General features: G+C 33.5%; 2 protein-coding genes across 2 annotated transcripts; one reads left to right on the forward strand and one right to left on the reverse strand.

Annotated features, from left to right (window-relative positions):
- Positions 1 to 5,947: 5,947 nt before the first annotated feature.
- Positions 5,948 to 8,112, reverse strand: LOC141405313 (uncharacterized). Its single transcript, XM_073989516.1, has 4 exons — positions 7,510 to 8,112; positions 7,375 to 7,452; positions 6,950 to 7,317; positions 5,948 to 6,890 (listed from the first exon to the last, which is right to left on the reverse strand). The coding sequence occupies exons 1-4, from the start codon at positions 7,863 to 7,865 to the stop codon at positions 6,709 to 6,711; spliced, it is 984 nt and encodes a 327-aa protein (XP_073845617.1). The 5' UTR covers positions 7,866 to 8,112; the 3' UTR covers positions 5,948 to 6,708.
- Positions 8,113 to 14,732: 6,620 nt separating this feature from the next.
- LOC141387002 (transmembrane protein 145) lies at positions 14,733 to 23,302 on the forward strand. The gene is made up of 6 exons (XM_073955997.1): positions 14,733 to 15,620; positions 21,080 to 21,512; positions 21,580 to 21,723; positions 21,786 to 21,856; positions 21,915 to 22,204; positions 22,266 to 23,302. Exons 1-6 carry the CDS (start codon positions 15,133 to 15,135, stop codon positions 22,487 to 22,489), a joined length of 1,650 nt encoding a protein of 549 aa, XP_073812098.1. The 5' UTR covers positions 14,733 to 15,132; the 3' UTR covers positions 22,490 to 23,302.
- The last annotated feature ends 2,054 nt before the right edge of the window (positions 23,303 to 25,356 follow it).

Raw genomic sequence — 25,356 nt, forward strand, 5'->3', positions numbered from 1 at the left:
TTCGTGAAATCCAGTGGATTTTTAAGCGCATTATAGACAATTAATCGATAGAACAAATCATCGATTAATCGAAGTCGACTTGCGTATCCCTATTTGTTTCTGTCTCGATCTATAGATCCATTAGCCTACTCATTTTCCGATCTGTAGATCCCATCTGCCTACCCAGAATAGGAAGAAAGAAAAAATAAATAATTTATAAATTCAATAAAATTTGAGGAATAAAAGTAAATGTATAACGCTGTTTCGTAATACTTGGTATATCTCCAGAACTTTGAAAAAATACATCATATGCTGTTGAGAGATTTATAATTTGAGCATAATGAACTGTAACCCGTGCTCAACACAACCAGTGGAAGAAGAAGCATTTGCTTACATTTTCTTTTTTCTTCTCACATTCATTTCAACAGATGCCATTGATTACTTTTCCAATATTCATAGGAATTATGGCCCCGGCACATACGGTACGTTGTGCGTCGCGTTACAACAACCACAAGAAAACTTCAAGAACAAACTTGGCATCACTTACATTTTTTTCATGTGGTTGTTGTTTTTAACGCGTGACGCAACGCACAACGTACCGTATGTGCCGGGGCCATTATAGCGTGCCACTAAACTATTTACCGAATGACAGGTACCAAATTCTGTTTGAGTTTCATAGATAAACATTTTCACGGCCGCACCACTGCTTATCTCCGGTTCGAAATGCCACAAACATTCATCACTTCGTATGCCATAGGAGTTGTTTAACGGCAGCTGGTCAATATTTTCCCAGCGAAAAGTTTGCCTCCAAAGAGGCAGTTAAATGATATGTACAAGTGATTTGGAAGTGCATCAAATTATGCATTTTCACTCATGATTTTTAAAAGGGAGTGACCCCGGAAAGAGGCACTCCATTGCACCGCATTTTAACTGACCCTTTGGCATTGCATTTTAACTGAACTTTTGGCACTGCATTTTAACTGACCCTTTGGCATTGCATTTTAACTGACCCTTTGAGATAGAATAGGAGGCAGTCTAGAGCACGTGTTTGAATAACAAAATAAAATGCATTTATTATTTGTGTAAAACAAAAATATTAATAACTTTATTAAATTAATATGCTGTTTATATTAGAGCTTTTGGCAGGGTTAACCTTCTTTATGAGGATTTGTTTGAAATATAAGCAATGGAATTGACATTTAAAACCCAGTCGGTTTGTTAAATCCGGTTATATATAAACGGGGTATTAACCCTGCAAAAAGCTCTAATATAAACAGCATATTACACAAATTATGAAAATTTTCTATTGAATTCAATCGCAAACATGTATGTTTCCTCCGCTCTTCATTTAATCCAAGCTTAAGTGCTTTTGCTTCATCTGCTAAATGGGTTTGATATTGTCTTCCCATCACCAGTTAAGATTTCGACATGTACTCCAACAGCACTCCATTGGGAAATTTTCTTCTCGTGAGTTACCGGAAAAATGTTCACAAATTAAATATTATTTACCTAGTTTGTATTAACAAATGTTGGGAAATGTTAACACGATTATCTCTATTTGGAAATGTATTCCGCTGCCTGTAGAGATGTACAAACTGATTTATGTATACGTAGGGATCTCTAACAACTGCTAATAAAATGTAGTGAACGGAGTGCCTTTTTCACGACTCCGTTTGCACTGCATCCGGATGCTGTTAAATTGTGAGGAATTGGAGTGCCTTTTTCACGACTCCGTTGAACTGCCTCCGGATGTTGTTAAAATGTGACAAATGGATGTGATTCTTTGGATTGCATCCAAATCCGGTTATAATGTGAGGAATGGAGTGCCTTTTTCACGACTCCGATTGAACTGCATAAAAACATGCCGTGAAAGAACTAGTCTACATTGCACTACTTCCAATTTATTTTGCTGGGAATTGTTCTTTTATAATATCGAAAAAAGTAGTAAACAGTAGATTTTTGCAGTTCTCGCCACATTACTACTATACCCTTTACTAATCCAGCAGTGATAAAACAACATAGGTATCCGAGAATGAACAAATGCTTGTATATAACAACATGTATTATGTACTCCAAATAGTTAGACATTGAGTCCCACGCTTCATAGTTACATCTGCTTTATCCTATAATAATTATTTAACACTTCACACGTTATAGTAGTTGCATCGTATTACGAACTGTATAACTAATTAGTAGACATCGGATTTTTGCATATTTTTGAAATTTCAACCAATTGTAACTACTTTATTATATAGAATTATATCGTTCCAATGACAGAAATTCGATGTCATATTGAAAATAATCAATAAAACTTGCAAAGCTTCAGCTTCAATTGTTTAATTAACGAATTAACAGCGTTATAATTTTCAAAAATATGCAAAAATCCGATGTCTTTAGACACAGCTCAAATTATCCACATCATATAAAACGTCACTTACGATTCACGAGTCACGAATAAAGCTTTCATTTTTATCATTTGATGTTCTCTCTCAGAGTCCTTAACAGATATCGTCGGTGTCATGCTTAAGTGCTCCATACGCCATTTTTGACATTTTGGATAAAGGAACCATGCTCTTTCATATTTTTTGGTCGGTTTTTCTCTATCTTTTATAGTTTCTGAGATATTCAGATGCCAGTATGTTCCACATCCGCTTTGTGAACCAAAAAATCTTGTCGTTTTGTTCTATATCCATAAAGCCTGGCGTATGGAACAAAACAACTTTGAACTTGTTAGTTCCATATCCATGTCGTTTGGCGTATGGAACAAAAATTTATCAATCGTTTAAACAAAAAATCCCTAGTTTAAAGGCAATATTTTAACGTTAGTCCACAAAAATATACGCAAAAACGTTCATTGGACTTGAAGCTAGTGTGGACACCGACTACATCAATGGAATTATAAGAAAAATGCATTTAAATGTTTTATGTTACCTTAGAAATGCAAAATTTCAATCCGTTTTGTCCGATCGACATTTTTACCACAAAAGAATAGTGATGAGTGGAAGCAATCCCTTAAATAAATGTTAAGGAAACCTGTAATAAAGGACCATTATGATATGAGAAAAATAAATGTTTCATTTAAAGTCCTGATTTTTCAACTCCACAGTAACACCCCAGCAAACACAATGTCGGACGTCCGACGCGTCTGCTCAAAGTCGAAAGTTTTTCCCGAAGAGTCTGACCGACTTCGGTCCGAACTCTGTCCGACTAGTCTGACGAACTTTTTCCCGTCCTCTCCCTCTCTGAAGGGAATTTTTCTATTTACCCTTGTGCTGCTTTGACAAAATTAAGTGTAAATAAGCAGAGAAAAAAGAATTGTACATGTTTCGCTCGCACATTGTAAATATGTAATTGATGTGCCGAAGATGATGCAGTACGAACGAAAAATTGAGTGCTCGGGTTTTAATTTCTGTATCGGACCACAAATTTGATTTGGTTTATTTTTGTAATGCGTGTTGATGCTGATAGTGTTTAAATGTTATTCATAGTGATCGGTTGCATACATATTTCTTTATTTTTATAAAGTTAATGAATGTAAAGATTTTCTTCGTCAAACTCCAACACTATTCCGTGGAAAGTCATATGTTTTATATTTGTATATGGCCAAAGTTAAGTTTCTTAACACTTTTAAATGTATCAACATTTTTTGCATGTGAAGACATGTATTTTTTTTCATATATTAATAACAATTGTTTTACATACATATTTCACAGATCATGTTGACGAATTTGTTGTTCTCCACTGTTTGTTTTTCCACCAAGTCGCGCATTTAACAGAGCATAATATGATATTAAACCCTTAATATGTTTGAAGTAGATAAACTTGTATAGGATTTAGATATTTCTACTTATATATAAACCTGCTATAACTGTGTATTTTCAACATCTTTAATAATAAAAACAAATTCTGGTCGAATGCTGGTAAATAAATCAGAAGTTCATACGCTAAGTTCATCTGACTCGGGCCAAATTCGGTCCGAAAGTCGGCAAACACTTTCGAATTTCACAAGATTTTACTTCCGGTAAATAAATCAGAAATTTATACGATAGTACATCAGAGTTCGGACCGAATTCGGTCCGAAAGTCGGCTAAAACATCCGATTTTCATCCGAATTTCGGTCAGAGAACACATATGACTTTCGGTCAGAGTTCGGACCCGAACTCGGATGTTTCATCCGACTTTCGGACCGAATTCGGTCCGAACTCTGATTTTTCTTCCGCTTTTGGTTTGCTGGGACTTCATATAATGCGGCCCATACACTGTGGGCATGCGGGACAGCATTTGTAATAGTATTAGTATATTTTGAAGTTTTTGTTAATGTATGTGTGAGTATTTCCCAGCCAGCATTTTTTGAAATTTTTAATCAAATTCGAGTCTTTTTTGATCCGACTGCACGATTAAAAAGCTGGAATATGAGCTCATTTTCTGATCATAAATGACTCCTTTGTCGGTAGGAAAACATAACCTCAGGCGACTCTTCTAAACAAATCACAAATGAGTCTTCCTCTGCATTAATTTCGAGTCATTTTTGCCCATTTTCTGATGGTATATAAAGTCTTTTTCGAGTCGTATTTCAATCATTTATTGGTGTTTTGTTGATTAATTTGGAACCCTTTTCGAGTCTTTTTAGAGTCATGTTTATAATAAGTGATGAGTCTTTATGGAGTCATTTATGAGTCATTTTATTAGACGAAATAAATTAAAAGGATTTTCTTTTTATTCCTTTTTGTTTCTTTCCTTTGTTTTGTTGTCTTTTCTGCTTTGTTATGTCTTTTAATTATCCTTTATGTTGCGCTGTGGTTGCTATACTGCTTCTTCATTTCACTTGGCAAAACCTGAATATGTGTTGTGTTTGTCTGTACCTTTAATATTATACGTTACATTTATATCAAAGTTTTGTAGAAAGTGTATATGAGAATTATTTACAACCAAACAAAAATAAAACAAAACAATCAGATTTTAATCACCTGACAGTTCAAAATATGATCAGAAGATACATAATTATAATCACTTTTCAAACACCTGTATGACCCTTTTTTGATTAAGCATTTTGGAATCTTCCAGATGATTAATATGTGACAATAAATAAAAAAATGGTCACATTTTAAACACATCAATGATTTGTGATTGCTACACATTTGTTGTTGTATTATAAATTGTACTTTTTTTAATCATTACAGGGAGTCACTTTCGAGTCCCTTTTTGATCATACAAGCTACTTAATCAGTTCTTGATCACCAAAAGGACTCTAAAAAGACTCCGCAATGTGATTTTTGATTTTTGAAAAAACAGTCTTCCAAATGCTATCTGGGTTTAAGCAGGATTGAAATCAAAAAAGTTTTGATTTTGTAAATGAACCCCTTTCAATCCGATGAATTTTGTTTATTCTCCAAGCAATCGACAGACAGTTTTTGAAAATAACAAATATTGCTTCACAAGAAATTAAAAATTGTCGAAAATTTTAACTCAAAATCGTGCTTTTGGAGGAAAATTCATCATTTCTGAAAAATGGATGGAAGACATGCCACACACTATTCAATCACACACGTATAGAAGGGGTCATTTGGCAGTGCAGTTTGGCAGTTAGTGTATGGCCGCCATTATGATATAACGTGTTTTGGTTAAAATGTGACAAAACGTGTTCCATGTGACACAAACTGCCAAAAACAGGAAAAAAAGATTCCATGGAACAATTTAGCAACTTATTGCAATTATAAAAATTGGCCATAACTTCTAGACTATTAAGGCCTGCGTACATAAGCTGCCTTGCCTGCTTACCTTGCTTACTTCTGATAAAAAAATAAAAGGGCAGTCGAACGTCAATCATTTAGGCATACCAACAGAACATATATGTAGATATGTATGTAATCGTAGAACTTTTATGATTTAATATAAGAACGGTCTTTTCGATTCATGTATTTGTTAGTTCCCGAATGCAAATGAAAGTTAATCGGTTCCAGTTGTGAGTAGCATAAAGAAATAGGCATAAACGATCGATTTTATTAAAAAATTATTTTTATTACTAATTAGTCCATTCGACGTGTTTCCTAATTAACAAAAGTACATATATTTATAACTACAGGAGCAGGTTGAATGTTTTCATTAAGCTCTGATCGGAACCCATTTTTTTCACAGGTAGGTCTCGTCATCCTAATCACAAATATATATAACATTTATTGCGGAAGTCCATACTTCCCGAGATATGGGCCTCTGAAGTTCGGAATATTCCTTTGTATGTAACTTCGCTATTTTTGAACGGATAATGATAATATGGATACTACTGTAAAGGAATATACTATAATATTTATACATTTTATTATAAATAGGATTTAAGGCTTTTTCTATGAACAGGTGCAAATCTAGGGAACGGCAACAACATTTTCTTTAAAATCATACATTTTCTCTAAATAGCCGGCCTTCGGCCGGGGATTTAAGACTTTCTCCTATGGACAGATGCAAATCTAGGGAACGGGAACAAAATTTCCTTTAAAATCATACATTTTTGTCTAAATAGTCGGCCTTTAACAAGGGAATTTTCGGAACTTCAGAGGCCCATATCTCGGGAAGCATGGACTTCCGCAATAAATGTTATATATATTTGTGATCAGGGTGACAAGACCTACCTGTGAAATAAATTTGCTCCCGATCCGAGCTTAATGAAAACATTCAACTTGAGCCGAAAATAACAAGTATCTAACTTGCAGTTCAATTTGTACGTACGTCAACATGTCATGTCCTTCTTAATTTAACTTGTAAAGATATTTCTTTCAAAGACTTTGGTTTACATCTTCTTTGCGGTCTTCTTGAAGTAGTTTCCTTGGAATTTGGGGTGCTACTATTCCCTTCGTGAAAATTTTCTATTGTTTCCATTGATACATCTTGGGAATGTGATGCAGTCTGATCATTTTCAGCTGTAATAAAAATATGTATATCAGTAAATAATAATAAAATATAACGCGACACTACTTACTACTATTTTTGCACAATGGGAAAGACGCAGAAAATGAGTTCACCTTTCCTGAACGTGTTAAGTGTCGTACTTCGTCCACATCAGAATCGTTCCCTATGTTATTTTGCGTAGCTGTATTTGCTCTACATCTTCCGCCTCTTACTACAGTCACAAATTCCCCGCATTTTGGTGACGTTGCCGTTTCATTCGTAGTGGAAATATGTGTGTTTGTTACGTCCCTTAATGTCCTCTGACCAGTATCTGTTTGCCTTGCTGATGATAGTTCATTTTCGTCATCGGCGTCGGTATCTTCTGTTGTATCTGTCCTGTAAGCCAGCGACATATTTGCCATGTATTCACTTATATCGCGATGGGACATTACATTGTTGCTAAAATATTAAACATTGAGAATACACATACTATTCTATGTTTTTTTGGTAACTTACGATTCCTCTTCCGTTTCCAAATTGGCATCATTTTCCTGTTCTTCCACTATTGCACGCATATTGCCATCATTTATATTTCTGCAAAAAATGTTCATTAGTTTCGTAAGTATTTAAAATTGCTTAGCACTTTCTTACCGGCTTCTCTCCATAACTTCTTCAACATCGGAGGATCGGACAGGAGATGTCGAGTTAAATGATCTGGGAGTTTGTAACACAGAACTGGACCGCCTTGCTTCTTCAGCCAACAGAGTGCTACGCCTTCGATTGTTCTCCAATAAAGAAGATTGAGGATCTAATATTTTCAGCTGCTCTGTGAAGAAGTTTTTTAATAGCGAGGCCCCTTGTATACCTATTCTGTTATAATTTATTTCGACCTCCATTAATTTAGCTCTAAGATGGACTATCTCAGTCTGATACTCCGCCAACGTTTTCCTCATGGTCTGGTTTTCTTCCACCAACTCCTTATTTAATGCTTTATAGCTTTCCATCATTTTGTTGTTTCTCCCCCAAATTAAATGATTCAAAAAATACGCCAATCCAAGATTACAAAAAAAGTCCGATAGAAGTGTTTGATGTTTGGTATGTTTGGTTATTGGTTATTTGTTGTGTTGTCGCCATTTAAACCACGAACCTAACAAATTTAAAAACGTTCCAATTAATAATTGGTCTGTTCCAGCACTGCAAGAATGTACACGCTTTTACAATTTTTTTTCGATAACATAGTCCCGGTCCACACTAGCGTGAATTTCATTATAAAATTTCATGAAATTAGGCGTTCTTAAATCGAATTCCCCACTACAGCAATTTTATGAGTTTACTCTACTATGGAAGTCGATCTAGGGACGCATAATTTCATGCAATTTTTTCAATGAAATCACTCTATTGTGGACCGGGCTGTCTCCCAGCTGTCCATCAGACAGTAGGGAAGACAAATTTTTGACATTTTTGTAAAAATTAACATGAACAAAAACAAAATATGTGGACGGGAAACAAAAAGAAATCGACGATTTTTATTCATAATTTTACAAATGTTTTTGCAGTTGCCTGGACGCCTGGACGAGTGGATTTCGTAAATGTAAACCAATAGTAAGTTTACATTTATGAAATCCACTCGATTTCTACTGTCAATTCCTTTGCTTAAACGTCAAATGAAATCCAGTCGATTTCAGACGAGTTTTCATTTGACGTAGAAGCAAAGGAATTGACAGTTGAAATCGAGTGGATTTCGTAATGTAAACCAAGCACAAGCATATCAATGTCATATGTGCTGAAATTTTCTATCGTTATACACTCGCTAATGTGTGCAATATTGGGGATTTTCCTTAGTCCCGGTCCACACTAGAGTGAATTTCATTAAAAAATTTCATGAAATTAGGCGTTCTTAAGTCGAATTCCCCACAACAGCAATGTCATGATTTTACTCTATTATGGAACTCGATCGAGAGACGCATAATTTCATGCCAAAATTTCAGTGAAATTACTCTAGTGTGGCCCGGGACTTACGCCATTTAGTTTTTACGTCCACGCCGACAAAAATGCAGTGAAATTGCGTCTCCACATTGGCTGGGTAGATATGGAATGCTTTTATTTTCTGTCATATGATATCTATAGAGCGACCTATAAAATATGACCACAAACAAAATGATTGAAAGGATGATGGGATTCTGTTAAGAATGCTTATGACCGAAACATACAGCCTGTTTCTGTTGTCGATAAGGAAATTAATGTTCGAGATACGAGTCGTGTGTGTGTTTTAAAGTTTGTTTTGAAGAAAAAGCAAAGGTAATAATATTCCGAAAACTGAAGTTTGGGTGTGTTTCATTCGCACACATTTTCGTTTCGACTTAAAGACACATACTGATAATGAATTAATCCGAAAACACAATCACGTTTGAGTAAATTATTATAGTTAAGCCGAAAATACATACATCCAACATACATACCTATAAAGTTGGGTTTAATTTCTGATAAAAGAAATAAACAGCAAGGGCAACATAGATCAAATTTTTCTTTATTCTTTTATCCAAAAAGACTGTATGAGGATTTATTTGACGTTCGCGCTATGGAATTGGCATTTGAAACACAGTGGGTTTATTAAATCCGGTCAAGTGCAAACAGGGTATAAAAAAGCAAAAGCCTTTTTAGATAAGCACATTTTATAATGTCGTTTAAAGTAAAATTTACATATGCACATTAAATGATTTCGTTTTACGAAATCCTAGAATCAAATGAAGTGTATTTACATCTGCTTTTTTGCGTCATTTGCTTATGCACACAATCGCACATACACACTTATACAATAACACAAACACAAGCACACAATATATTTATTCAGAGAAATAGGAATTTCACAACACAAATGTGTATCGAATAACTTAAATTAATTCTAAAAACAAAAATACATAATTTTTGCAAGTTTTTTAAACATTTATTTTCACTTTTGTCATCGTTTGAGTATTTTTGTTTTTCTACAACACACACAAACAAACAAAGACATCATAAAACAGTTGCATTTTTTGGTAGTTTATGACAAAAAACAGGGCTGCTTATAATAGTATGGTGTTTTCGTGCGTTGTTTAGAATAAATGACGCAGCTATCGTCATTTATTTTTGTATGGTAAATGACGCAAAATGTTGACTGTTTTAGCAAATAAATGACGAAACAGCTCCAAATGACGAAAAAGTTGCTAATGTAAATTGGACATAATGAAATCCTAGAAATAAATGAAGTGTATTTACATATTGTTTTTGCGTCTGTTGCTTACATATGCTCTGTTCCAGAACCTGCAAGAAGCTACTACTTTTTCCCAGCAAAATGTTTGCATCCACGGATGCAGTACATTTGCCGTTGGAGTACATCTTTTCCTATGAATTCACTTATGAATTTTACATGGGAGCGCGCAGTTAGGCTGCACTCCATTTTCGATCCAAATCACAACTTAAGATGCAGTTCTTTGGATTGAATTTATATACATTCTTCGGATTGCATTTTTAATCAGTCTAAAGATGCAATTAAAATGCAAGCCATTGCGAAATATCCCAAAATAAATAAAATGCATTTATTATTTGTGTAAAACAAGAACACAAAGAACTTTATTATATAAACACAAATTAAAAAAAGTTTTCATTAACTTCAATCACATTTGAACTTACTTCCTCCGTTCTCGATTTAATCTAAATGCATCTGATTTTCTTTCATCATCCTAAAGTTTTTTATGTTGCCTTCCCATCACTAGTTCAGCTTTCGACATGGACTCCAACTCCACTCCATTAAAAATTTCCGTCTCGTAAATTACAGCAAAATTTTTCGCAACTTAAGTTGTTATTTCTTTATTTTATGCAAAATTCTTCGAAATGTATACACTCTTGTTTATCCCAGCAAAAAAGTTTGGAAGTAGTGCAATGCAGAGTTATGATTTCAATACATCTTTCGATGCAGTCCACACGGAGTTATGAAAAATGCACTCCGCAAGAAGTAATATCAGTTGCAGTGTCACAAAAAGCAGAGCAGAGGAAGTAAATTCAGTTATGATCAAATGTAATGGAGAGTTTTTATAATTTGTATTAGTGTAATAATGTTAATATTCTTGTTTACATGAATAAGCAATGTATTTTATTTATTTTGGGATTTTTGCAATGGCTTGCATTTTATAGCATCTTTAGACTGCATTTAAATTCAATCCAAAACACTACATCAAAGGCTGTGATTTGGATCGAAAATGGAGTGCATCCTAGCTGTGTGCCGTGGAAGCAAAATGGAGTGCATCCTAGCTGCGAGCTCTCTTGTAAAATTCATAGGTGAATTCATAGGAAAGGATGTACTCCAGCGGCAATTTTTCTAGTGATTTAACTATGCACTTTTTTCTGGGTATCTTTTAAAGATACCCATAACTCTTTTGGACTACATCGAAAGATGTTGTGAAATCATAACTCCAATTGCACAACTTCCAAATTTTTTTTTTGCTGGGAATTTAATTTTTCGCATTGTTTACAAATTTTTACATTTTAAATTAATTTCAGTGTACCAATTCACCGATGCATCTACCTTGTTTCTTGTGTCAGCTTGCAACGTCCTTGGTCACATTAGAGAGTTACATATCAACATTTTCATGAAAACAAAGGTTCCTAGGTCGAGATCCACAGTAGAGTAATATCATGAAGTTGTTGTAGTGGGGAACTCGATCTATAAATACCTAAAAGTTTCAATGAAACCACTCTTGTGTGACCTTCGACACATTTTTGTATTTTCTAGCAACATGTTGCAAAAAACAGAGTTGTATACGAGGATTTAAAACAAATCCACTCAATAGGAGGATTTATTTTTGTATGGGAAATCTGGTAGATTTTTGCTGGATTTAACAAATAAAACCTGATAATGTGCTAAATCCGGCTAATGATGTCATATCTACATGGCCTATTATGGGTACTTTACACGATATGTTTTTTACATATGAGCTGTCACTTTGCATATATATTTTTAATGGGAGAAGTGACAACTCATATGTAAAAAACATATCGTGTAAAGTCATTGAATATCACAAAGATGAAGGTTTTCTTGCAAATATAGTTCCACCTTGAAGAAGGAATTGGCTAAGAACCACTTTGCTGTTGCTACCACTAATGCTGCTGCCAACCGCGCTAACACACTATAGAACACGTGAATCTAGAAAGAAGAATGCCGCCGCTGCCCCCCAAGATGTAAACTTTTGTAATCTTATAAAATCTGTGTATTGTATTATTTTTATTCTACAAAATATATAATATTTAAGAATATGTATATAAAACCAACTTAAGGGGTAGTTTACACTATATGTAAATGCCATATGACATGAAATTTTCCATCGTTAAATATTCACTAATATGTGGAATATTGGAGATTTTTCTTACGCCATTTATTCTGTGCGTCCACCCCAACAAAAATATAATAAAATTACGTCTCCACATTGTCTCCGTGGGTAGATATGGATGTTTTTATTTCGTGTCATATGACATTGATAGATAGTGTAAACTGCCTCTAAGGAAACCCACATCTATGTATGTTTTGTCTTTACAAAAATAAAAATTTCCCAAGGAAAAAAGATATAATGTTGTAGTCATTATACACATTATTATATACATATATGGGGAGTCATTTCAATATTCATTGTGCCAAACATTCATTTTAGTGTCACCGTATGATTTTGTGAGATTTGGATCATTATGTCAGGAAGCAATGATGTTTGGGAGAAATATTCCGATGTGCAGCCATATATATTGGACCAGCCATATATATTGGTCGCTGTTGGAGCTTTAAAGCTTTTGAACAAATATATTTGAAATCATAGACTTGATCACGAAACACATCATATCACTCTTAACAGGACCATAAGGAATTTCAAAGCTAGTACTCGAAGGACTGGATCGATATAGTCCATGCTTGATATATGTATGTATGTCTGGAAAAAATATTGCGAGGAATAATTTTTAGGCAAAGTCACTTGATCCGTTCGTGAGTTATGGTACGCACCAAATCTTTGAACTTTTATGGAGGACGTATCGGAAGATGTCGACCGAAATGCCCCATTCTCGAAATTGAATAATATTTAAAAAAAATATGACGAGGCCAATGTTTGGACTGCATCAGCTTATCCATTCGAGAGTTATCCTTTAGACGGTCGGACAGACAGGGCAACATCGACACCAAATTGTCTGAAAATTTAAAAATTTTAAATTAAATTAGTTTGGAATTTGAAATGTAAATAAACATGACATATGTATGTTTTAACATATACATACATACAAAGTTTGTCAAAATCATTTTGTCAATCAAGGGACGGCAAAGCGAATACAAGCTCTGAGTGTGAGGTTACCCTGCGTTTACAAAAGACAGGACAGTTGACTTCATGTATTGATTGTCAAAAACCCAAAACTTGCGTCCAGACAACTGCAAAAACAGTTGTAAAATTATGAATGAAAATCATAGATTTCTTTTTGTTTTCCGTTCACATATTTTGTTTTTGTACCTATTCTTTTGTTTTCAACACATTTAAATTATCATCTCACTTCTTTATTCACAAAATGTCAAAAATTTGTTAACCCTACTGTCTATGAAAAAATGATGGACAGCTGGGAGACAAACGACAAATGTATGTATGTGTTAGTAAATCAGAGTTGTATTTGAAGACAAACTGTCTGGTGTAAACGCCTAGTTATCTTGTATCATTGTATCATGTATTATTACATATGGTCTGTTCCTTTATTTTAAAAATGGTAACAGTGGCAAAAAATGGTAAAAGTGGTAAACTGCTATCATATAAATTGTATGCTATTAAAAGTAAGGGAACACTTTACAGGTTAAAAATGGTAAGAAATGGTAACCTCAGGTAAGTAAAGGAACAGAGCTATACATATAATTTTATATCATATATTAACCCCCAGTTTTCGTAACTTATTTTTGTTCGTTCGTCTATATTCGTAATAATTTAGGCATTCATAGCTCAGCCCCCAGATGACATACATATCTAATTTTTGGTATACCCGTTCCATATATCGTTAAGGATTCCTCATTTAAAAATCAGCGCTCTGCATTTGCGCTATAGCGAGTAAATCGATCTACAAAATTTGACAATTCGTGTGAGAAGAATAAAATTTTTTACAAAAACTGGGGGTAAATATTATTCCATGTATCACATATGCTTTGTTCCAGAACCTGCAAGAAGCTACTATTTTTTACTACGATAGCATATATGTTATCGGAAAAAATAGTAAAAATTAGTAGATTCTTGCAGTTCTGGAACAGACCAATAAATTGAATGTGGTTTGTGCGGGACCTTTTTCAATATTTAAATGGAATGAACGTTGTTATTTTTGGCATTAATAGGCAAAAGTTCATTCACTCTCGCTACAGGAAATCATTTTTGAGAAAAAAAAAGCCAAAAAGTCATTATTCTTTTATCAAAAATGACGCCCAACTCAAACGTTGAATGTATTTTCCGCCTTATTATATGGTCTGTACTGGTCTGTACTGCAAGAACCTACTAAGTTTTACAATTTTTTTCGATAACATAAAGAAAAAAGTGTTATCGTAGTAAAAAATAGTAGCTTCTTGCAGGTTCTGGAACAGAGCAAGTAGCTCCTTGCAGATTCCGGAACGGAGCAATATACAATTAATCGAAAGAACCATGGTACAATTAGAAAGGTAGATGCTCAGCCCAGCTGATCGAATCTAAAACGTCAAAAATTAGGAATTCGCCATGAAAAATCAAAACAAAAAACTATATGATTCGGTAAGTAAGAGATAGCATGTGTTAACTTTATAGACAAACACAAGCGATAAAAAGAGACAACAAGAGATCATTTGGCGAAAATTTTGACATTTTACATTACAAAAAAGTTGCTTTGTTCTAGCAATTCGCCGTTGTTTCTACCTTTTTAATTGTACCATGGAAAGAACAAATCATCGATTAATCGAAGTCGACTTGCGTATCCCTATTTGTTTCTGTCTCGATCTATAGATCCAATAGCCTATTCATTTTCCGATCTGTAGATCCCATCTGCCTACCCAGAACAGGAAGAAAGAAAAAATAAATAATTTATAAATTTAATAAAATTTAAACAGAGGAATAAAAGTAAATACGTGAGAGCTGTTTTTGAACAAATGTTCAGGAAAAAGAAACGATTTAAAAAATAATCAATGCCGGTCGTTGTGATTTTAACTTAATGAGAACGAGAAAAGAAAATAAGTGAAAGGTGGCAAAAGAAGAGGAAGAAAGAAAAAATATGAATATGAAGGGGAGGACTCAAATTTGTTGTATGTGGATGTGGTTGTGTTTTGTTGTTGTCGATTCCACACACTTACAAGGATCCTTCGATACACAAGATTTTTTTAAGTTTCTAGTGAAATTCGGTTTTCAAAAAGCAGAGTCTCATCGTCCGCAAGACTCTTTCGGTTACATATACGGCAATATAACATCGGACAAAGATTTCCACCAGCCATTGACTCTAGCTGTGCTGGATAAATCAACGTTCGTGGATTTTTATAATAATCGCAGTTTGAGCGTTTACGGGCGTGAATTGGCATGTCAGCATATGTTTAAAAACATCCAATACTTGGCTTACGATCCCGATTGTAATGTCCACGGCAAACGAGATTTCCTGAGACGTGTGCCATGTCCAAAGGGCCAATTATGTTTAGACGAAGATGCTCCGAGTAATGTTGTTGCAGGACATCAATTTACATATGTCATCAGTGAAGTCTCTCAGCCAAGGTAAGTACTTTTTTGTTTGGTTTGTTTGTCTGATTTAATTCTACTTGTGTTGGCCTTGATTGAAGATGAGGGTGGTGTTGTTGGTAGTTAGGTACGGTTTGCCAATTGGCAAATGCAATTTTGGGGGTCATTGGGGTTATTTGTGTGTTAATGTTTCTCCGTCTGTTCAATATAATTGTGTTGTGTTAGAATTTATTTCCTAACCCCCTCTCACGTGTCCATAAATATCTAGAAGATGTCAGCAAGACCAATGAAAGATAAGATAAAAATGTATTGTGTTGGATCTTAGTGACAGGTTGCGATTTACTGGCTAAAAGGTTGATGGTATGAAAATGACGAAAACATAGATTCTCTTCCTAGTGAGTTTTCTTCCTAGGAAATAAACATACAAAACAATAAACAGTGGTGATCGTAAGGACTTCGTTGATAAATTCATGAATTTTGTAGTCTTTTAATTGAAAACATAAAAACCAATCTAACCACAAAACCTATAGGTATATTTTAAACGTTAATCTTTTGTACAAAAATATCAAAACATATTTCTTTTCGATTTGCTGTGTATAATAGAAAGCTTCTTAAGCTGGAAGCTTCTATAACATGGATACTATGTTAAGTGATATTTTTGTTTTATGTACAGATCGACAAGATATAGTAAAGCACACATACACTCCTTGTTGTAGACATTCTGTTGAGATTGTTTTTTTTTTATTTAACAGAACACTTGTTTTTCCAATCTTCACCTCGTATGTAGCTTTCCATTTTTGTTTTGTTATTTGTACAATGTTTTGTATTTATCTGATGCGAAAGAGGTGTTGATCTCTGCGGAAGAAGGTTGATTTTCGTACGAAAAAGAGGTGTTTTGCAGAATTTTAAACAAGCAACGGCCGATGTCGATGTCGTTGGCAGGCGACAGTAACCTAAAGTTGGAACAAATGAACAAGATAAACTTTCAAAATATTCAAACATTTTATCGCTACGAAGCAAATTGTTCGATGGCAAATCATGAGTTATATCATGGGTGCAAGTGACATGTTATCGGCGACAATTCAGATGAATCACCGATGACATTTACAAGGGAGTGGCTCACGCTTTCACCAATTCATTGTCATGGCATCTTGCACCGGTTCATTGTCATGGCATTTTGCACCAGTTCATTGTCATGGTATCTTGCACCAGTTCATTGTCAAAGACATAGAATTGTAAAGACTGGAAAAGGTGCATAATGCAAATATGTTTATTAAACAAAGTATATAAACATTTTATCAACAACAGGGGTATAAAGCAAAAAAAAAAAAAACACAAATATGTAATATAATTTAATTCATTTTAATTGGCCCGATGGCTTAGAATTATTGTAAAGTTGATTAATAAATAAATAAAAATATAAATAAATAAAAGTTGGACTTAGGATTGTTTTCCATAATAGTTTCCAGTTCATTGAATATGAACTAAGCGGTTAAAAACGACTGAAATTGTTAACTACTTAACAGAATGTTGTTATGATATCGTAACAACAGAGCTTGACTCCATCTATTGACAAATGTTAACAATTGACTTTTCCCATCTTAGTATATTTACATCTTTGTCACTGCCATGGTATCTTGCACCAGTTCTTTGTCATGACATTTTGCATCAATGCTTTGGATCCGGATTTTCACCAATCGGAAATAACATTTGCATTTTGTTGAACCATAAAAATACAATGCACAGATGATTTTTATCACCAGATTCAAGATTCCATTTAATATTGATTTGTTAAAATCATATTTATCTCCTCCGATGGCTGCAAGATATTTCATTCAACTAGGGTTCCGTTTTTCCAATAATGTGGCAATCTCTGCACCGGGCTCATCGTTTGGGAAATCTAGTATACATTTGAATTCTGTAATAGTTATCATGTTTTTGTGGTCTCATTTTTACTTTAATGGCTTTTATTCTAAACCAACATATTGTTCCATAAGCCGAACTAAGAATAGATTTCCAAACGCACTGATCTTCTAATTTGTTTCTCCAAGTTTAGATGTCATATTCAACTTAGTCTTTCCATTGGCGTTTTGTACTTCCTTCGGGTCGTAATCACATGGCTAGTATTCATATGTCTTTCTGGCGGCGGCTTCGCACGTTCTAGCTCGATAGGTTTTAATATCTCGATGTTAGTCGGCTGGAACAGCTCTTATTTATACTTCTCTTTAATAGCCACAAAAGGAAACAAGCTTCCCAATATAAACTATTTTTTTTTCTCTAAATTTTTAACAATTTCTATGGTATTTTTACAAAAAAGCTTAACTTTTACTCTATCGATCACTTTCATCTGACTTTCATGTTAACAATTACTTTTGCAAGTAATGATTATTTATTGTGCGGTTACTTATAAATTTATTTGAACTCATGACAATATTATGAACAAGATCGGATCTTTCATGACTCCATTTGAACTCATGTTAATTCGATGAAAAATATGGGAGCTTTCACGACTTCATTTGAACTCGTGCAAAAGAACCAGTGAAACAATGATTTCACATGGAACCACTTCCATTTAATTTTGCTGGGGTGTTAAAGTGAAAACCCCCTGATTCACTATGACCATATTTGCATAGAAATTATATTCACTTTACTGATTGCTAATCAACTTAGTAACCTTGGGGTTTATTTACAAATTCTTAGAACAGTTATGTGTATATATTTTTAACATCATTTTGTCGTTAGAATTTTATCAATTTCTTAGTTTTTTTTCTGATTCGTCCCTTGCATAGATTTGCCTTTTTAATAGTTATTTCAGCCAGATTCTCTTTCAGGGGGGTTTTCACTTTAACATCTTCAAGTGTAGACGTACAGACAATGATAAACAATGTGAATAAAAATGTTTGAATATTTTGAAAGTGCTTGCCAACGACATCAGCCGTTGCTTGTTTATAGTTCTGCAAAACATCTGTTTTTCGTACGAAAACCTTCTTCCGCAAAGATCAACATTTCTTTCGCATCAGATAGATATAAAACATTGTAAAAATAACAAAAAAAAAGTGGGAAAGCCATATACGAGATTAAAAAAACAAGTATTCTGTTAAATAAAAAAAAAAACGATGTCAACAGAATGTCGACAACAAAGAGTGTATGTGTGCAATACTATATTTTGTCGATCTGTACATAAAACAAAATCATAGACTAATAAAAGTATAGGCAGAGAAATCATCTCACCTAAATTCTCTCACTGAGTGTGAATTGAGTCAGTCAGCTATGCACTCAATTTCTAAAATGACAATAACTATAAATTTTTAAACTATTTTATCTTGTAAAAGACAATATTTGGGTATTATTTGGCCGGATCTACATCCTCATATAAAAATATTCAACAAAATAATGTAATTTACCCCAAAACATTTTGCAATTGAGTGAGATGTCTGCGTAGTTTCCGTTTGGGCGACACCTACAGAAAAGAACACTACAATTTCTCTGTCTATACTTTTATTAGTCTATGACAAAACTATCATTTAACATAGTATCCATGTTACAGAAGCTTCCAGCTTAAAAAGCTTTCTATTATGTATTTAGTAAAATCATTGTCTTGCAAAACACTCTCAATAGACTCTCAGTTAATACTCAAAAAACTAAAGCGATGTGTTTCGGAAACATGCAAGATGTTTCCATTCATAAGGTAAACTTCATGTTAAGGAAGTTATGCTGTTTGCATTTAAGAACATCCCAGCAAAATTTGAAGAAAGGGGTTCCATGCTATGACGTGATTTCATGGCATCTTTTGCATTGGTTCAAACAAAGTCGTGAAAGATCCGATCTTTTCATTAGCATTTGAACCAATGCAAAGGAAGTCATGAAAAATCGGATCTTTTCATCAGCATTTCAACCCATTCCATCGATCCAATAAAGATGAATTTTGTGTTTTTATTTATACACATTTTTCTAAATATATAAGATGATTTATTTATTGATTTATTTCAAATATTTATTATAATAAAAAATTACAATAAAATTATATAAAAAATAGCACTAGCATCTAAGGCTATCGGCTAATAAGATTATTTAATTACAATAGACTTGGTGTTGTCGGAGACTCGAAATCACAACCAACGTTGTTAAAACTCTCGTCGTAATGATAATGTCATTGCCAATGGTTGGTGAAAATGACATACAAAAGCATTGGTGGAAATGACATGCTAAAGCATTGGTGAAAATTACATGTCAAAACATTGGTGTAAATGACATGCTTTGAATCCAAAAATGAATACCATCTTTTGGGGTCCACGCTCATATAAAATTCATCGATGAAGATGCTAAAAAGATGACATGCCAGATCACTTGCACCCATGATTGAATAGCATCTTTGGCATCGACCATTTTGCTGGGATCCGAATTGGTTCATACACTCCCCAGCAAAATGTTCGATGCCAAAGATGCCATTCAATCATGGGTGCAAGTGATCTGGCATGTCATCTTTTTAGGATCTTCATCGATGAATTTTATATGAGCGTGGACCCCAAAAGATGCTATTAATTTTTGGATCCAAAACATGTCATTTACACCAATGCTTTGGCATGTCATTTGCACTATCCATTTGCAATGACATCATTAAGACGAGAGTTTTAACAACGTTGGTTGTGATTTCGAGTCTCCGACAACATCAAGAGTCTCTGACAATTAATCTTATACATATATTTAGAAAAAATTGTATAAATTAAAACACAAAATTCATCTCTATTGGAAAGATGGAATGGATTCAAATGCTGATGAAAAGATTGGATCTTTCACGCTTCCTTTGCATTGGTTCAAATGCTAATGAAAAGATCGGATCTTTCACGACTTCGTTTGAACCAATGCAAAAGATGCCATGAAATCACGTCATCGCATGGAACCGCTTCCTTCAAATTTTGCTGGGTCGTTATGCCTTGTGTATTGTATTGGGTGTTTTTAGATTATGTTGAATAAAGTAATGATCTAGTTTTTCATATTCCATATCGTGATCATATTTCTACTTATGTGATATAATTTGGTTCTTTCGAAAATTATGTATACATAATGTATTAAATCAATCAATCATCACATATATGTATTAAATGTTGTCTCATAATGTTCTATTAGGAATATGAAATGCAGGAACATTCTACAGTATTGGATCAAACAAATACTATTACCAATTTTGACGCCTTTGTTGGAGAAGTACTTGTTTATAAGGATAGTCCGTATGTTTAACACAACTAATGTTTATAAATGCTCATTAATTTGTTGTGTGTTAATGTATCCCGAAATTTCAATTGCCCGGTTGGCTTAATTAATACTTTTGCCTTTTCGTAGTTTTCCGTTTATTAGCTGTTATTTGGGTTTTAGAACTAATCAATCATGGCCTAGCTTCTTGTATTTGTATAAACTAAATAAATAAACATGAATCAATTACGGATAAGTCATAATATTTATATTTATCCAAATAAAATGGTCTTTCTTTGTTATAGGTTTTGGTATGTGGCCCTTGTGGCATGTTATCGCAATCGCACAACGTGTCAATGGCACGCCTACGATACCCTAACAGCACCAGCATCTTTTCTAAATAACAGTATTTCCGTACTACAGTATGACATACATGTTGTCAATGGTCATCCCAATAATTCGGCTGCCCATCCTCTGACGTATGAGTTCTCCTTCGATCAACAAAATCTATTGGAAATGTATTTGATATTTCTTCTGGTATACATTGTTCTACTGCCCATGCAAATATACGCGGTGCGATTACAAAAACATCCTGTCACAAAATTGTTTACAATCAGTCTGCTTAGTGAATTCGTAAGTTTAGTATTAATAACAGCACATCTCATAAAATATGCCAGCAATGGCATGGGACTGCCAAATTTGCAAACATCAGGAGATATTTTAGATATATTTAGTAGGGTAAGTTCTGGAACGACATATGTATATCCTTGGTGGTATTATATCACGCTTGTTCTTCCCAATATAGACCACATTTATGTTAATTCTACTACTACTGGCCAAGGGTTGGGCTGTGACACGTCAACAAATTAGTCGTACAGGTTGGATAATATTGATGAGTATATGGGTGCCCTATTGTGCTTTTCACGTGTTCCTCTACTACTGGAATAGAGTAAGTTCGTGTATGTGCCGCTTGAAAACCAATGTAAACTAATTATTTTTTTAATGATATAGACGGAAGTTGACATAATATCCGATGTGGACGAATATCAAACATGGCCTGGATGGATAGTTCTCATATTACGGTAAATATAATAAAACATTTGCTAAGACATTATTTCACCCAAGACATGTCACTTTTAGCACAACATTCATGTTATGGTTCCTATATGAACTACGTAATACCATGAAATATGAACACTCATCGAAAAAATTGGATTTCCTTCTACATCTGGGAGCCTCGAGTCTTGTGTGGTTTATTTATCTACCCATTGTAGCCATAGTGGCGCTACAGGTTAGTCCCATGTGGCGTTATAAATTGTTATTGGGTATTACAAATTCGGCTGATTGTTTGGCATATTGTGTTATGACGGGACTTTTGTGGCCAAATAGATCTGGACAGTATTTACTTTTGACTGGCTCAAAATATGCAGGTATGTGCAAATATGTTGATCCCATATATTTGAATGTTTCATGTCTACTTTATTCCACCAGGTATGGATGAATTAGATGAATTCAATGAGGCTCCACATATTGTGCGAGAACGCGAAAGAAGACAAAATTCTTTAGACAATCCCGTAGTGGTAGTTACCAATGCCACCAATAATCATTCAACGAATAGGCCAAACGGTGATGCCTGCACAGACCTTTTAGAGGCAGAAGATTTAGATGCTGATCTTCTAACAGACCTTAACAAGAATAGTCATATTGTGGCATAGACATATGCCACCGCCCCTAACATAATAGGACGTATGTTTAAAATGCGCAATTACTACTGAATAGTGCTTATGATAATGGTTTTTAATATTGTATTGTGCCCACATCTCATACACAATACACAGAGGAATACATTAGTTGAGACTCTTTTTGTATAAGCATTTGCCAAATGCTAAAATAACAGCGTGATAATCTTGTTTATAACTTGAGAATTTCTTTTAATTATTCTTATTATTTTTATTTGTATAATTCAAATATTGTATTGTATACAGAATAATATTAGCGATATTGATTAATTATAACTTAACATAAGCAACGAACATTTTCTAAGTTCACACATTCTACGTTAGTAACTATGTAAAATAACTGTGTATCTAGATATGTTTTCCATTTGATTTGATCATTATTATTAACATTCATGGTTTCTGTTTTTATTCATTAAAAAAACTTTCATTCAAATGATAGCCATTATTTTATGTGATTTATGAAATGAGACACACAAACATAACAAAAATTATTCTAGTGTTATTATTATTATTACTCCATGTATATTTTTCTAAGAAAATATCATTGAATATGTTATATTTAAGTAACATCGAAACAGAAACATAATACAAACTACATTACAAAACAAAAAAACGCTGCATACATTCATTAGTTTTTAGTGTATATTTCTATGTAAGATCTACAAGATTTCAATATTTTAAATTGCATCATAAAAATATGACAGCCATTGATCACGTCATATAAATTTTAAATGAAAAGAGATAAGAAAGAAAAAAAAAAAAAATAAAACAAACAAATCAATTAACAAATGTGGGAATTGTTATTTTTACGTTTATTGTTATAGGTTGCATTATTCAAACAGTTTTGAAGCCTTCTAACCATTATAAAGGTAAATGTGATCGTTCATTCATTTATTTGCAATGTGAAATTTAGTTTTTAAAAACTTACACAATCGTTTATTTTGCCTTTTAAAATCCAGCCATTAGCAAAAGGTAATTTATAAAAACGACACTATAGTACGTTTATACATATATAACCGGATTTAACAAACCCACTGGGTTTTAAATGTCAATTCCATTACATATACGTCAAACAAATCCTCATAAAGAAGGTTAACCCAGCAAAAGGCTATAATATAAACAGTTAGTTTTGGAGGTACCTTCAGCGTATAATGCCCTTAACGATAGTTCCGTTGAATTTAATATATAAATTCATAAGAATATTCTTTTGTTGTAAAACCATCCAAAATTAAGAACTACATACTCATACCAGGTAGCCTTCAAAAATATAAATATTTTATTTAATTAATTCATTTATGCTTATCGGTGAAATCTACATTCACTACCTAAAGGGCAAATATTAACAAGAAAAATATCTGTACGAAGTACTAAAAACAAAAAAACACACTTCAGTAATGTCTCAATCAACAACACCGTTAACACTAAATCCTATTATCAAATATGGGTTCTATGTGGCTCTGTTCATTACACAACTTCTTGGGTTGTTGAATTTTCCATTTAATTTTAAAACAAAACGTTTTTCACCAAATGGTCGCTTTAACAAAATTTATTGTGGAATTTTACATTTATTGTATTTTGGTTTCCTACCCTACGCTGCGACATCATCCGATATTGACAATGCGGCTTATAGGAAATCTTCCTTTTATGTAAATTTAAATTATGCCATAACTATTTTAAGATTGCCGGCTCTACTATTTACTCTGTGGGGAGTATGGAGGCATAGTGCTAATCTATACAGTGTAATACAAGATTTTGAAAAATTGCGTTTGGAAAATTTCCATACATTGAATGAATCTAAACGGCATCGGATACTGAAAAAGAATGATCGTTTGATATGGTTAAAACTCTTAACAACCATCAGTTTGATGATTATGTATTATTTTCGAATTTTCATGTTTGTTAAAGAACCATCGCTGAATTTTATCCTTTTATCTGTTTATTTTGGCTGCTTGGAGTCTTTAACGGTTTACACCATGAATTTCTTTTTCTGTTGTATATGTTATGCCAGTTGTGCGTTACAATATGTGAAAGAAGAACTGAATGAAGTTCAGGGTGATTCCATTTGCTTTAGAATACATCTTTTGTCGAGAGTATTTAAACAAATTTGCAACGCGACTAAGAAATCGCTGATAATTTTTCAATGGCAAGTATTGTCCATATTGTTGGCGGCAATGATTGCATTGATTGCTTTGTTCTTTAATATGATCATCTGGTGGTTTACATGGTTTACATCTCTGAAGGCTTTTCAATTTCCTGTAATAATGTTGACCCTGCATGCAGCTTTAATAAATATGGGAGAAATTTTTATTACCACCTATGTTTTGTCTGATATAAAGAATTGCGTGAAGGATATAAAACAGTTGTTGTTCGAACTTGAGTTAAAATACACTTTATCCAAAGACAAGAATTTGGACAATGTCGTGAGTATAGAATGTTCATTTAAGTGTTTTATATCAATAATGTCTAAAAATTTAGTTTTTTTTTTAGATAGATATGTTTTCTCTTCAAATTAACGTCAATGAACCTCAGCCGAACCTATGTGGATTTTTCCAGTTTGATTTACGTATAGCCATAACATTTTTAAAAGCAATGTTAATACATTTGATAATATTGATGCAATTTCATTATAGAAATGTTATATAAGTGTATGGAATAAATGCAAACTGTCTTGTGGCTTGATGGCATTTAATTTTTTTATTTATATACTTAGCATTATAGTTACTGTGAGCAATATTTTTGGATGAAAATAGAGTACATATACGAGGGTACGAGGGCTATTACATAAGTTTCTGTCCATTTCAAATTTCCATTGGAAATATTGACTTTTTTTATCATAAACGTAC

This window comes from Musca autumnalis, unplaced genomic scaffold (assembly GCF_047663935.1).
Source record: "Musca autumnalis isolate F117 unplaced genomic scaffold, ASM4766393v1 scaffold_5, whole genome shotgun sequence".
NCBI lineage: Eukaryota > Metazoa > Arthropoda > Insecta > Diptera > Muscidae > Musca > Musca autumnalis.

What these genes read in the sequence shown, in the direction of transcription:
- LOC141387002 (XM_073955997.1), top strand. Translation starts at nt 15,133, where the DNA reads ATGAATATGAAGGGGAGGACTCAAATTTGTTGTATGTGGATGTGGTTG. An exon ending in AGTGAAGTCTCTCAGCCAAG is followed by an intron (nt 15,621 to 21,079) that starts GTAAGTACTTTT and finishes TCTTTGTTATAG; the next exon opens with GTTTTGGTATGTGGCCCTTG. An exon ending in TTTTAGATATATTTAGTAGG is followed by an intron (nt 21,513 to 21,579) that starts GTAAGTTCTGGA and finishes TTCCCAATATAG; the next exon opens with ACCACATTTATGTTAATTCT.
- LOC141405313 (XM_073989516.1), bottom strand. Translation starts at nt 7,865, where the DNA reads ATGATGGAAAGCTATAAAGCATTAAATAAGGAGTTGGTGGAAGAAAAC. An exon ending in TTGGAAACGGAAGAGGAATC is followed by an intron (nt 7,318 to 7,374) that starts GTAAGTTACCAA and finishes TTAATATTTTAG; the next exon opens with CAACAATGTAATGTCCCATC. An exon ending in CCCATTGTGCAAAAATAGTA is followed by an intron (nt 6,891 to 6,949) that starts GTAAGTAGTGTC and finishes TTTTTATTACAG; the next exon opens with CTGAAAATGATCAGACTGCA.